The sequence below is a fragment of the Mastomys coucha genome, unplaced genomic scaffold, assembly GCF_008632895.1.
Source record: "Mastomys coucha isolate ucsf_1 unplaced genomic scaffold, UCSF_Mcou_1 pScaffold22, whole genome shotgun sequence".
Lineage (NCBI taxonomy): Eukaryota > Metazoa > Chordata > Mammalia > Rodentia > Muridae > Mastomys > Mastomys coucha.
Window position 1 is genome coordinate 156,356,773 of NW_022196905.1, and position 13,663 is coordinate 156,370,435.

Sequence of the window (13,663 nt, forward strand, 5' to 3'; positions counted from 1 at the left end):
AGCGTGTCTCACAGGCAGCGTGTCTCACAGGCAGCACGTCTCACAGGCAGCACGTCTCACAGGCAGCACGTCTCACAGGCAGCATGTCTCACAGGCAGCACGTCTCATAGGCAGCGTGTCTCACAGGCAGCGTGTCTCACAGGCAGTGTGTCTCACAGGCAGCGTGTCTCACAGGCAGCGCGTCTCACAGGCAGCGTGTCTCACAGGCAGTGTGTCTCACAGGCAGTGTGTCTCACAGGCAGTGTGTCTCACAGACAGTGTGTCTCACAGGCAGCGTGTCTCATAGGCATCACGTCTCACAGGCGGTGTGTCTCACAGGCGGTGCGTCTCTGGGGCGCCTTTGAGGAGCCCTGAATGGCCATCACTAAGTATGTGATGGCCCCTGGAGCCTCCCTATCACACGCCATGTGTGGCGGCTTGCCTGCCTCACCAAGGCTGCTAACCACTGATGTCTTCGGTTCCCACTGCAGCTGAACCCAGACAGCACAGCATCTCCAGTGCAGTGGGACAAGAGGGGGAAGTAGGATCTTGCTTTTAAGGCTAATGACTACTTCCAAAAAAGAGCAAAACCATCAGGCACAAGGTTTGGGAGTACTGGAGTCATCGTTCCTGAGGCCTGGTGTGGCCTCACTTTCCTTGTGGTTTGGTTTGTTGTAGCCTAAGCCTCGCTAGCTGGACCAGAAAAAACACTAGGCTCTCTCTACATCCATCTTCTCCTCTTAAGAATCACAGCTGTGGCCAGGCAGTGGTGGCACACGCCTTTAATCCCAGCACTTGGGAGGCAGAGGCAGGCGGATCTCTGAGTTTGAGGCCAGCCTGGTCTACAGAGTGAGTTCCAGGACAGCCAGGGCTACACAGAGAAACCCTGTCTTGAAAAACAAAACAAAACAAAAGATTTATTTTATTTCTATGAGTACACAGTAGCTGTCTTTAGACACACCAGAAGAGGGTATGGATCCATTACAGATAGTGGTTGCTGGGAATTGAACTCAGGACCTCTGGAAGAGCAGAGAGTGCTCTTAACTGCTGAGCCACTTCTCCAGCCTCCAAAATATGTCTTAAACTGTATCCCCACACAGTTTTTATTCTAGAGCCCCTACATTTTAGATCCATCCATACCCTCAGGAACTTCTGTGATCTATAGCCATATGTACCCTATATCCATTAAAGACCCAGAGTCTGTTGCACCTCCAGATCATCTGCAATCCCCTCCGCCCCCGCCAACACTCCATTCTAGACCTAGCCACACCCATGGCCTTCTGCACCCCCTGAACACCCAGGGGCAATTTGATTTTACAAAATATTCAGGTTTATATTTAATATGCATATATGAGTGCCTGAATGAATGTATGCATGTATACTGTGTGTGTGTGTGTGTGTGTGTGTGTACAGAAGCCAGAAGAGGATGCTGTATTCTCTTTAACTGGAGTGCCAACAGTTGTGAGCTGCCATGTTGATGCTGGGGACCAAAACTATGTCCTCTGCAAGAGCAGCCAGTGCTTTTAACCACTGAGCAATCTTTTCAGTTTTGGTGATATGTATTCTACAAAATAACCTATGTAATTTGCAAGACTTCCTGATAGCACCCTGGAATTTTAGATAAATAAAACAGATTGTATGCCAACCACCTCTTGGCAGAGCTTTCTCCACCTCTCTGAGCTGTGATTGGTAAGCGGCAAGGGGGTTAGAGTATGAGACTCCGATGTTGGTGAACTGACTGGGGGAGTTGGCCTGAGAGCAGCAGGGGTCAGAGGCTGTCCAGTGGGACTGGAAAGTAGCCTGTGCCCTTTGTCCCCTCCTGTCCCCTCCTGCTGCAGATGGAGGAGTTCCAGATCTATGAGAAGTACTGTCAGAATAAGCCGCGCTCCGAGAGCCTGTGGAGACAGTGCTCTGACTGCCCCTTCTTCCAGGTTGGTACTCCTCCACTAGTATTTTCTTCCTCATGGTCTTGGACAGAGCCTTGGCCTTGCATGATCAAGTGTTTGGTGGTTGCAGGAGTGCCAGAAGAAGCTGGACCACAAGCTGAGCCTGGACTCCTACCTCCTGAAACCTGTGCAGAGGATAACCAAGTACCAGCTGCTACTCAAGGTAAGCCCCCAGGGCCGCCGCTCAAGGTGAGCCCCCAGGGCCGTCGCTCAAGGTGAGCCCCCAGGACTGCTGCTCTGGGTCAGCCACACCTGCCTACTGGCCAGGTGTCTACAGGGCTCACAGAAGCCTTGACCCTAGGCCCAAGAGAACTCTATGAGCCATTTCCTGTGGCCCTGGTTCATTGAACCGTTTGTGTAGGCCCACTATGTGCTAAACATTGTAGAGTACCAGGTACCTGCCCATGGCCAGCTATACTAGGAGTCTATGCTGATGGCCTATGGCCTCTCCATGGTGAGAGCTGAGCCCTGTCTGCCCTGTTGGTCCCTAGCACAGTGGAGAGTGAGGGGTCTCTGGCTTAGAGTTAGCTCAGTGTGGCAGGACAGGAAAGGGTTTGTATCCCTGTGCATTTAGCAGGGCCATGGATGCCAGCAAGAGGCAAGGGTGCACCTTTCCAGCCAGGTAGCTCATGCTCCGCAGACCCCAGCTGTCCATCTGTCATCCCCGCTTCTGGGAGGGTGTAAAGTGGCTTCCTGACAGGCAGCAGGAATCTGGTGGTTGGTGTGTTGGTGTCTGTCCGAGGGCCACACGGGGCTTCCAGGGACTCCATCTTCAGGCCTTGCCTGGAGTCTGAATCTGTAGGACAGCCAGCTGCTCATAGAGGAGAAGAGAGAAGAGCTTGGTATCCAAGTGCATCCTCTCACATCCCCCCTCAGGAAATGCTGAAGTATAGCAAGCACTGTGAAGGGGCAGAGGACCTGCAGGAGGCGCTGAGCTCCATCCTGGGCATCCTCAAGGCGGTGAACGACTCCATGCACCTCATCGCCATCACTGGCTATGACGTAAGGCCCCATGGTGGCCCTGAGGGACTGAGGACACAGTGGCCTTTGTCCTATCTTGGTCGTTGTCTCATGAGCGGTTAGATAGGGAAATCCTATCAATGCTTCCAAGATCTCTGAGTCTTGAGTGAACACATGTGGCCCAGAGCCTAGGGCAGCCCCAGGTTCTGAGTCAGGAGCATGCCCACATGTGGCGCAGACGAAGACTGTTCCCCTAGGAGGGCGAGGCCTCTCCAAGGGTACCCTCGAAACCTCTCCCTCCTGCCTACTTCTTGGACAGCTCTGGGACCGTCTGTTTTCTGTGATGAGGTGCGTGGTCCAATGGCTGGTGACAGGTGGCTGCCTGGGCTAAATTTTTCTGTATTGACCCACCTCAAGTCCACACAGAAGGGTTTTGCTTCTCTAGACGTCCATTTAGCATTCCTTTTCTGTTTTTTTTTTTAATGACTAGATTGTATTTATTTTTTTAAAAAGTTTTAGAAAGTTGAGTGTAGAGCTCAGATCCCATAAGCCCCACCCCTGCTTCTGCCTTCGTGACACAACTGATACACCTGACTGGGCTGTGGGGACATGTGGTTAGCTGAGGCCTGCCGTGCGTTAGGGTTCCGAGTGCCGTCCCTTCTCCACCACAGTAGTGTCTCATGGCTCCACTATGCTATGCCTCCTCTTAGCCCCAGCCCCTGCAGCAACTGTCCCGTCTTCTTCCACCTCCCCAAATTCACCCTCTGGGATGGGCTGCAAGGAGAACCCTACAGTGTGCAGCCTTTCCGGTGTGCACGGGACACTGGCCCGCCCGAGTTCACCTACCTTGCATGCCTCACCTGTGTCCTGTGTTCCAGGGAAACCTTGGCGACCTGGGGAAGCTGCTGATGCAGGGCTCCTTCAGCGTGTGGACAGACCACAAGAAGGGCCACACCAAAGTGAAGGAGCTAGCCAGGTTCAAGCCCATGCAGCGGCACCTGTTTCTACACGAGAAAGCTATCCTTTTCTGCAAGAAGAGGGAGGAGAACGGGGAGGGGTATGAGAAGGCTCCTTCCTACAGCTACAAGCAGTCCTTGAATGTGAGTGACTGGAACAGCGCTGGGAGGGGGTCCCACCATCCTTAGCCCTTAGCCTGCTCCCAAAGGCTCCATCAGCTTCCACCATCTCTGGATGAGATGCATGCTGATTCTTGTCCATCCCTACCCCTGCCAGATGACAGCTGTTGGCATCACAGAGAATGTGAAGGGTGACACCAAGAAGTTTGAGATCTGGTACAACGCAAGGGAGGAGGTTTACATCATCCAGGTACGGCCACACACCTGCCCTGCAAACCAGGTGTCAAGGCGCCCTTGGGCCTCTTCAGGGTGGCCAGTGAGAGACTTCCAGTGAGAACCAGGCCAACAATCTTCATGGGGTGCATCCCCTCAGAAGCAGGATGAGCTAGGCACAGGATAGAAATTGGGAACAACTTCAGCTAGGGTACTAGAAGGGTGCTTCCAGAAATGCCTCTATCTCCCATACCTCTCAATAGCCCTGGAGAACTTTGTCCACACAGCCTGGCTATCTGGTAGAATGTATGGCACCCCTGTCCTTATTGGCCCATGGGAGAGAGGGCAGAGCTATGATATAGGCTCAGGGGGTCGCATCCTCTCCATGAGAACTGTCAACAACCTAGTACTCCATGAAGGTCCTAGCCCAACATGGCTGTGCCTTTAACTTTCCCTCAGAATCACAAGGGAAGTTGACTACTGGCCAGCACACAGCGGCCACAGTAACATGGCAGCTCTAGTGTGCCTTCCCATTTTATACCCAGCCCAGCAGGCCACATGGATCTGAATCAAGGTCTGGGCCCAGCAGCTGTCCTGGCAGTAGTATTCAAGCCAGACTTCAGACCACTTTACTAACACAGGAAAACAGTCCTGGCCATAGGTGGCACTCTCAGCCTGGTCATACCCATATGGCTGCCTGTGTGAGTCTGAGACCCACTATTGTACCTATCACCTAAAACAAGTTTAAATAGAGGACACTTCCAGGAGACCCGTCCTGCAGGCCATGCCACTAGCCCAGCACACCAGCATCTGCAGAAGAGATGACCTCCCTGCTAGTAACTGGATGTCTCTGCTGTGCCCTGGACTCCTGCACAAACCCATGGCCTTCTGCAGCCAGTCCTGTGCTGCAGGGAGACCCCCAAAGGGACATTCCCACACCTGCTCGTGTTCCATACACGGGGTCCCTTGGTTCCTCGGATTGTCCTTGAGAGTGTCTGGTAGAAACTGCATTATGTTTCTCTGAGCACTGGCTCCCATCTCTCTTTTGGGACAGGCGCCAACTCCCGAGATTAAAGCAGCGTGGGTGAATGAGATCCGGAAGCTGCTGACGAGCCAGCTGCAGGCCTGCCGGGGTGAGGCTGCCTGTGGCTTCTGTGTGTTTTCTCATGTGCCTTTGTCAACAGTTCAAGAGCCTTTAGTCTGTGAGTGCAGCGACGCTCGGTTCCCACTGATAATTGGTGTGTGTCCCTTGCTCCCTCCCCGCCCACAGAAGCCAGCCAGCACCGAGCCCTGGAGCAGTCCCACAGCCTTCCTTTGCCCACACCATCCAGCACCAGGTGAGCTTGCCCAGGTGTCAGTCGGGTGCCTAGGAAGCAGAGCTTCTCCCTGGGCATGCCTAGAATCCCAGCACACAGGACAGTGAGGCGAAAGGATCTACTAAAGCTGCAGAGTAAAACCTAAGGAGAAGAGCAGCAGTCCTGTGAACGCCGCAGTTTACTGTGTCACTGGGATGAGGTTGCACAAGGCCCTCCCATGTCACCTGGAGATTTAGTGCCAGTGGCTTAGGCCTGAATATCAGGCCTGAGAGTGTTGTCCCCAGCCCTAACTTCCTTTTCAAGTCCCCTGCTTCACAGCTTCCTATTCGTGGATTACCTCAGCATGCCAATGGTCCAACCAGGTGACAGCTGGTCACCAACTTGAATGAGACACCGAGAGGATAGTCTAGATACTAAGATGTGTTGATGCCTGTGGTCCTCAGTCACTGACCAACATACTGTTTCTTTCTTTATGGGTCGCTGATGCCTTCAGTCCCACAAAAGGAAACACAAGAAATATCAAGAAGCTCGAAGATCGGAAGACAGAGCCGCTCAGCCTGGAAGGCTACGTGAGCTCGTCATTGCCGAAGCCTCCTGAGAAGGGCAAAGGTGAGTGTCGACTGCAGTGTGAGCCATTCGGGCACTGTTCCTGGAGTGGCCGTCAGCCAGCATGGGAGAACCCAGGAGCCCTTCAGCACACCGGTCACACAGTAGGAGACCCCTCATTCGTGGTCACCAGGTGCCTCCGCCTGGTGCACCCCAGCATGTTCAACTGCTCTCTGCCCACCTGCCTGAGCATGGGGCCATAGCCCCTTGCACCCTGCCGTCCTCCCTCCCGGATGCTATCTCTATGCTCTGTCTCTCCTCCCTCCTAGACGATGCCGTCCCTAGTTCTACCTCTGAAAGCTCTGCGCTTTCCAGAAAGCGCTTCACTCTGCAGGGCTTGGCTAACCTCAAAGGTCAGAAAGGTAAAGAGGCAGTGCCCCCCACTGCCTTCCGCACCATCTTCCTGTGGCGACCCCTAGTGCCACACGCAGCCACACGAGCCCATCTCCCGCCCTGTCATTTGTGCGCGACAACGCTATGTAGATACAAATGCCTGACGTTATCTTTTAGGGGTGCCTTTTGGATACAGGGAGTGCAGCCTCCTCAGAACTGCTGTTAACCCCTTCCCAGCCTGGAGTCTTCTGCCATCCCCCCACCCCCACCTCACCTCACATTTTCCTATCAAGCTCTCCCGGCCTGTGCCTTTCTTGCCGCTGTGACCCTTGAGTGCTGATTGCCATGGTCGGGTGTCTCCTAGGGTGTTGGCCAGTGAACAGTGGCAAAGTCGTCTTTTAACTGAGAGCTGCAATAGTTAGGTCACCTGGGGATGCTCTTCAGTGACCAAAGCCGTGGAATGTGTTGGTTCTGCACAGGACTCCCTCCCAATACTCCAGCTCTTCCCAAGTGGCAGGCATGGGTCCAAAGAAGTAAAGTGTTGCCCAATTTATGATTCTTACCTGGCTTCAAACTTGGACAGAAGAAGCTTGTTCTGTTGCTGCATTCTTTCTAAAGCAGAGCTGAGGGCAGCCCCTAAGAGGATGACTGACGGCTAAGGCCACCATCCACCACCTTCGCTCTCCGGGCCTCTCCCCTTCCCTGTCCGACCCCTCAGCCATTTCATCTCGCGAACCTTTCCCCTGCCTCCTCCGTCACTTGACAATTCTCCAGCTTTCTCTCTGCTGTTGTATTTTTGCCTCTTCCTCTTCCTGCAGCCTCTCCGACCAGTCCTGACAAAAAAGCTAAGCGGCATGAAGTAAAGAGCGACCCGACTCCCTTTGGTTTGCGAGGTAGCGCCGCAGCCCCTGAACCCCAGCCCGGCATGCTGTCTGGCTGTGCAGGGCACCTGGGATGAAGGGGAGTCGGTCAGACAAGCCAGGAGCAGTAGTAATGGATGGCTCACAGCTTGAAGCCTAGTGACAGTAACAGATGCCACATTCCTGCTGGCTGCTTGGCCTACGATTGGCACCACAGGCCCAGGCCCTGCTTGGCTGACCAGCTTTTCACTGAGGGTTATCACTCAGTGCTGGTGCAGGCTGCAGGTGCCCTGTTCAAAGGTCACAGTACCAGCACCCTCCCCTGAGTCACCAGCCAGCCCAGTCCTTCTGGGTAGAAACAATACTTTGCTCCAGGCAGGTGGTCACTCGCATGGACCACTGGAGTCAGCCACTCTGGGCCTTGAGTTTCTGTGTCCTTTTCCCAAGTCCTCCATTCTCCCCCAGGGATCTCAGATTCCAGGAGGGGGTTCTTAGGAACCTCCTCAGCATGCTGCCAGACTCATTCTACCCCCAAACGATGCTCCAAGCCCTAACTACCCAACTGCTGTGCCAAATGCTGTTCAAACCTCATTCCAGCTTAGTCTTCCCATCCTTCCTGCCTTCCACCATGCACTGCCTTCTACAGAAGTGGGTGTAGATGCAGGCCATGCCTGAGAGAGGGAGGAAGAGAGAGAGACAGAGAGAGGATGTAGAGAGTCTAGCATTCTCATGCAGTCTCCCAGCATCCTCCAAAGAGAGTGATGCCGCCTAATCTGCGGTCATCAATACTTGCCAATCCTTTCATGCACTTGTCTCACATCTGCTCCCTGGAAACTGCCAGGCCAGCATGTCGGGCTCCCTGTTAAGAGAGTGTCCAACAGCTACTGACAGCATCGTGACCTGATGCTGATCTGGTCACAGACACTTCACGTGTGGCAGCTGCCAAAGCTTGAGCTGATTGCAGTGTGTCATAGACACGTTAAGGAAGGCAATGGTTTCTATACAGTTTGTGACCTGCTGTGTGGGCTCTGATGACGGAACATTGTGTACTTAGAAGTGTTCCTCTGCTCTAGCCGTCCTTCTGCTCCGGTGTGAGCTTGTAGTAAAACAAGTGTAGTTGGAGAGGGAAGAAGGCAACTGAGTCAGGCTGCCTGCATGTGTGCTTGGAGCAAGAAGGGAGATGTCTGCAGCTGGACGCCTCTAGAACTCAGTTCTTAACTTACCTGCAAGCCTGATGTGATACTTCCCAGGACCAAAGACACAGCTGTCCCCAGGCTCTGAAGTCTGGCCTCAGGGAGGTGGACAGAGGGGCTCCACCTGTTTCCGCCGTGGTGGCTGGCTCTGAGCCTGCATGACTGAGAGCTGGGAGGTGTCTAGGCCTAGTTGTTTCCTAGGGAGACAGGGGCTTCCCAGTATCCCAAATCAGGAGGTTTTCGTCATTGACTCTGGGCATGCTCAGCCATGGAGTGGCTTCAGGCTAACAGCCTCTTTGTTACCCTGATTTCATGGGGGCTCTTGTGTAATTCCATCACACCCCCGCACCCTCTTACAAGGAAGACCCACACTGCACAGCTCCTAGCTGTAGGACGTCAGGTACTTGTAGCCTCAGTTTCAGCAAGCAAGCTGGCCTTCCTTGCTATACTCCAGTGCCATCCAGTATTCAGTACCAGGTAGGGCAGGGTGGTTGCTCTAACCTATTCATGTCTGAAGAATTTACTCAGTAGGAATGTATCATCTCTGCCTCTGCAATATGGGAAACACTATGGCAAGCCTTTGGACCATACATCAAGATAAACAAGAATGAAGCAGTAGGACATTTGGGGAACCACTGGCCAATGCAGTGGATTTTCTAGAAGGCAGGACTGGGGCTGTATCATTGCCAGGCTGCCCATACATGGCTTGACATATTCCTGGTCATTAACTTATGTAGTTCGCAGGTCAGGGATTTATTTGGTCATTCTTGCTGGAAATTGTTTTTCCTGGCAGCCAAGTAGGTATTGACCATCAGAGTTTTATCTGAAGGCAGCTCCCCTTTGTGGGGCTTGCTGTAGGGCATAAGTAGGTGGGTTTGGTAGGGCCAGGGGCCTGGAGAAGGTAGAGATATCCAGGAAAGTTACGGGCCTCATCTTGCCCTTTAGAGTGGCCAGCAAATAGACAAAATAGACATGACACTCTCACACTGCATCTCCCTGTGCTGTGTAGTGACAGCAGAATGGACCCAGCATTTTATAACAGTATGGGAACCAGTGGGGAGGGAGTCTAAGCAGGCGATTCCAACAACCAATAGCTGACACATGCCACAAAGTTCAATGAACGGAGGAAGATAGTAGGCTTCAGTTCAGAGTCCCACAGATGCACGTTCCAAGGGGTCTGTGGACCTCATATGGAATCACTGGGTAATGGTGACTGCACTGTGTGCATGTGTGTGCGTGTGTGTGTGTGTGTGTGTGTGTGTGTGTGTGTGTGTGCGCACGTGTGCACGTGTGTGGGGGGCGGGTATACATACCTCACGGGACGCTGTTTCTTCTAGGCTGGAGCAGAACATCCCACTCACTGGAAGCCCCTGAGGAGGACGGAGGCTGGTCCAGTGCTGAGGAGCTCATCAATTCATCTGATGCTGAGGAAGATGGGGGAGTGGGCCCTAAGAAGCTGGTAATCATGGCCTCCCTGTGGGTGTCCCAGGGAGGGGTCCTGTGTCTAGTGAGCATGCACCCTGGCCTGGGCCCTCCTTTACAGCCATTGTTCGTGAACTTAGATAACTACCCACAGTCCCATGGCACCGTGTGCCCGTACCTCTGCTAGATCTCAGGCATGGTTTACCCCTTCTTAAGGGGACAGCCCATACTTACGCATACCTCACATTGGTAGAATGTTCTAGCCAAGCTTTCATAAAGCTATACCCATACTGGCTTGGAACTCAGGATGCTCAGTCCATCAAGAGAGGCAGTGATGCGGACACACTAGTATACCCATTTTTATTTTTTAACATGGCCACAATATGAGTGGTACCATCTCCCCAACACCAGGAGTCACCGGAAATCTCACCAAAACCTCCACAAATGGCAGAACCCCAACACTGCACTGGTCTTTCCCTTGCTAGTTCTAATGTAGGCACTGCTGCTATATATGTGTGCTGGTGCTACACAGAGATAGAGGTTAGGTGTGTTGTAGGGGCAGCTGGCACTGGGAGGGAGGGAGTGCCAACAGGATGAAAGCTCAGCCCTATCTCTTGCCACCCTCAGGTTCCGGGTAAATACACAGTGGTGATGGACGATGAGAAGGGGGGCCCCGACACTCTTGCCATGAGGAGTGGGGATATGGTGGAGGTAGTGGAAGAAGGCGCTGAGGGCCTCTGGTAAGATGGCAGTCGGCTCTTCTACCTCAGACATGTCTCTCAGACAATTCCACCTCAGACATCAATGACCTGTGTGTTCCTACCCCAGACACGACCATGTATGATTTCACCTCAAATATGACCTATGTGTTCCTACCACAAACATGTCCCTGTGTGATTCCCACCTCAGATATTACCTGTGTATTCCTACCTCAGACATGATCTGTGTGTTCCTACCTCAAACATGTACCTATGTGATCCTACCTCAGACATGAATGACCTGTGTTCTCCTACTGCAGACATGACCATGTATAATTCGACCTCAGATATGACCTATGAGTTCCCACCTCAGACATGATCTGTGTGTTCCTGCCACAAACATGTCCCTGTGTGATCCCACCTCAAACATGACCCTGAGTGATTCCCACCTCAGACATGACCATGTGTGATTCCCACCTCAGACATGACCATGTGTGATTCCCACCTCAGACATGGCCCTGTGTGATCTCACCTCAAACATGACCATGTGTGATTCCCACCTCAGACATGTCCCTGTATGATCCCACCTTAAACATGACTGCGTGATTCCTACCTCAAATGTGATCTGTGTGTTCTCATCTCAGAGATGACCTGTGTATTCCAACCTCAGACATGCGTCTGTATGTTCCTACCTCAGAGGCATCCATTTGCCCACCTCAAAGACACCCAGTGACAGACTGTAGGCATGTGGAACATTACAGCCACTGACTTCTTTCAGGTATGTTCGGGACCTGACCAGCAGCAAGGAGGGATGGGTGCCAGCCAGCAACCTATCCACCCTCCTGGGCAAATCCAGCTCAGCCCAGTGTCTGAGCAGCTCAGGTAAGACCCACTGTGCACACCAGCTGTGCCCTGAGCCTGCCAAGATCCTCAGCCCAGAACCTGTTTAAAAGCAGAGGGGTTTCTAGGTGTGCAGAGAAAAGGGCCAGAGCCGAAGCCTGTCTCCACTGGTTTCCCGCAGACTCCAGCCCAGGGTCAGCCGTGCTGAGCAACTCCTCCAGCTGCAGCGAGGGCTACCCTGCTCCCTTCTCCGAGCTCCAGGGATAGTGGCCAGGCCTCTGTGGTAGGCGCTCAAGGCCACCGTGCAGTAGACCAGCATGCAAATCTCTAAGTTTTTTCTTTTTGCTTGGGCTTGCTTAGTTTGGGAGGGATGGTGCTCCAAGATGTCTGGAAACAGGAGGGCCCTGCCAACCATGGGCTGCAGAGGACACTGGGGCCTCGGAACCGGAGGACCCTGCCAACCATGGGCTGCAGAAGACACTGGGGCCTCAGAACCAGGGCTCCGCTGCATGGGCAGAAGCCAGGAGACAACAGTTCACCACCAAAGCTTCAGAGATTCCAGAGTGGACAGAGGCGGGGCTGTGGGGTAGGAGACCCCAGTGCAGAAAGGTGGGAGACAGCCAACAGCCCCTGCTATGCAGCCTCTCCAAGGTGTCCTGGCCTCTCTGGTGCTTTCTATAGGACCATCATCCTGAGGAAGCCACTGCTAGCAGGAGTGGACAGCTTGCTGCCAACCGCCTAAGAAGGGGATCAAGGGACTCTTGTCTTTTATAAGTTTTTGATTTTTTTTTTTTAAACAGGGATTAACCCCATGGCCATTTTTTCGTGGTACTCTGGCCTCAACTCTTTAACCAAGAAACACTGTGTTTACATGAAATGACAATTTGATACTGTATTTGATATAAAACTATTTTTTGTTACTGGGGTTTACATCAAAGCACGTTGTTTGTACAGCTAACTGGTTTCTGGGGCACTCTCCCTGAGACCTGGCACTCCCTGGAATACGGTGCAGGAAGACCGGGTGAACCAAGGATGTGTCCTCCACCAAAAGCAGTTGGGGATCACTGAGAGTCTTGCATCTGCATAGGTTTCATTTTCACAAGAAATGTAAAGTATAATTTAAAAGATTAGCCTTCTTTTCTACAATATAAAGGAGACTCTCTGTTTTTTAAATGAACATCATTAAATTAGGATATTTTTATTATTTTTAAAGAAAGTGTATAACTCCATGATGCCAGCCATCCTCAGCAACTCAGGCACTGGCTGCCTCTCCATGTCAGGGCAGGCCCCATGTCCCCTCCCCAGCCCCACTCACCTCTGCCCCACAGCAGGAGGGGCTGCAGCTGAGCTCCGGGGACCTGCAGCCTCCACCCAGCCCCACTCACCTCTGCCCTGCAGCAGGAGGGGCTGCGGCTGAGCTCCGGGGACCTACAGCCTCCACCCGAGTCACCGCAGAGCTGCCACAAATTGTTCTTTTCCTCTTTTTCATGCGTTTCAGAAACAAATTCTGTTCTTTGAAAACTCTCTGTGCCTAGTAGGGCAGATATTTTTATATGTGTGTATATATGTTCACGTGTGTACATATGATCTTGGTGTAAAGGATGTATTTATGGTCTCACGCTGCTGAACATGTGTCACTTTACGGTCCCTCCCTGTCTCCTCATCCTGCTGCCATGGGAGGCCACCGAGGCTCGTTCACCACTGTATGTCCTCCTCCCCTGCCCTATGGCCTGCAAAGCCATTACTGGCTACACCTTCAGAGAATGGTAATAAAATAAAAAACGTGCAAAGACTCCATAGCACTTCTGGTGCATGTGTGATGTGAAAGAGCCATGGCATATATTTGCCCAGCCTGTTTTTAAAAGGCCACCCTCTTTTAGGAACTCATCCTCAAAAGGACACTTTAAAATGTCATGTTATGGACAGGCATAGTGGCTCACGCCTTTAATCCTAACACTCAGAAGGCAGAGGCAGGTAGATCTCTTTGAGTTTAAGGCCAGCCTGGTCTACATAGAGAGTTCCAGGCCAACAAGAGCTACACACAGTGAGACCTCATCTAGAAACCAACAAACGACACACCTCAGTCAGTGTTGCTCTTGCTTTCTACTGCTGACATAAATAAGAGTTAAACTCAGAAGCCTTTATTGTGTGGATGGAGCTTGGATAAAGGTCAGCAATTCCTGCCATCTGCTCTCTTGGTGTGAGCCCTGGGCTGCCAGAG

At 52.5% G+C, this 13,663-nt stretch overlaps 1 protein-coding gene across 17 annotated transcripts in view; it reads left to right on the forward strand.

Annotated features, from left to right (window-relative positions):
- The window catches only part of Mcf2l (MCF.2 cell line derived transforming sequence like), a 156,766-nt gene extending 143,524 nt beyond the window's left edge, over positions 1 to 13,242 (forward strand). For 8 of the 17 annotated variants that reach the window (XM_031339091.1, XM_031339093.1, XM_031339095.1 and 5 more), the window contains 14 exons: positions 1,818 to 1,910; positions 1,996 to 2,088; positions 2,802 to 2,927; positions 3,764 to 3,985; positions 4,119 to 4,211; positions 5,229 to 5,307; positions 5,445 to 5,511; positions 5,984 to 6,099; positions 6,366 to 6,458; positions 7,248 to 7,322; positions 9,820 to 9,941; positions 10,532 to 10,644; positions 11,381 to 11,484; positions 11,624 to 13,242. In XM_031339091.1, coding sequence (XP_031194951.1) covers positions 1,818 to 1,910; positions 1,996 to 2,088; positions 2,802 to 2,927; positions 3,764 to 3,985; positions 4,119 to 4,211; positions 5,229 to 5,307; positions 5,445 to 5,511; positions 5,984 to 6,099; positions 6,366 to 6,458; positions 7,248 to 7,322; positions 9,820 to 9,941; positions 10,532 to 10,644; positions 11,381 to 11,484; positions 11,624 to 11,709 — 1,482 coding nt within the window. In that variant the 3' untranslated portion in view covers positions 11,710 to 13,242. Of the gene's footprint in view, positions 1 to 1,817; positions 1,911 to 1,995; positions 2,089 to 2,801; positions 2,928 to 3,763; positions 3,986 to 4,118; positions 4,212 to 5,228; positions 5,308 to 5,444; positions 5,512 to 5,983; positions 6,100 to 6,365; positions 6,459 to 7,247; positions 7,323 to 9,819; positions 9,942 to 10,531; positions 10,645 to 11,380 lie in introns of all 17 variants that reach the window. The other 9 variants (XM_031339107.1, XM_031339108.1, XM_031339094.1 and 6 more) reach the window with 8 other exon arrangements.
- The last annotated feature ends 421 nt before the right edge of the window (positions 13,243 to 13,663 follow it).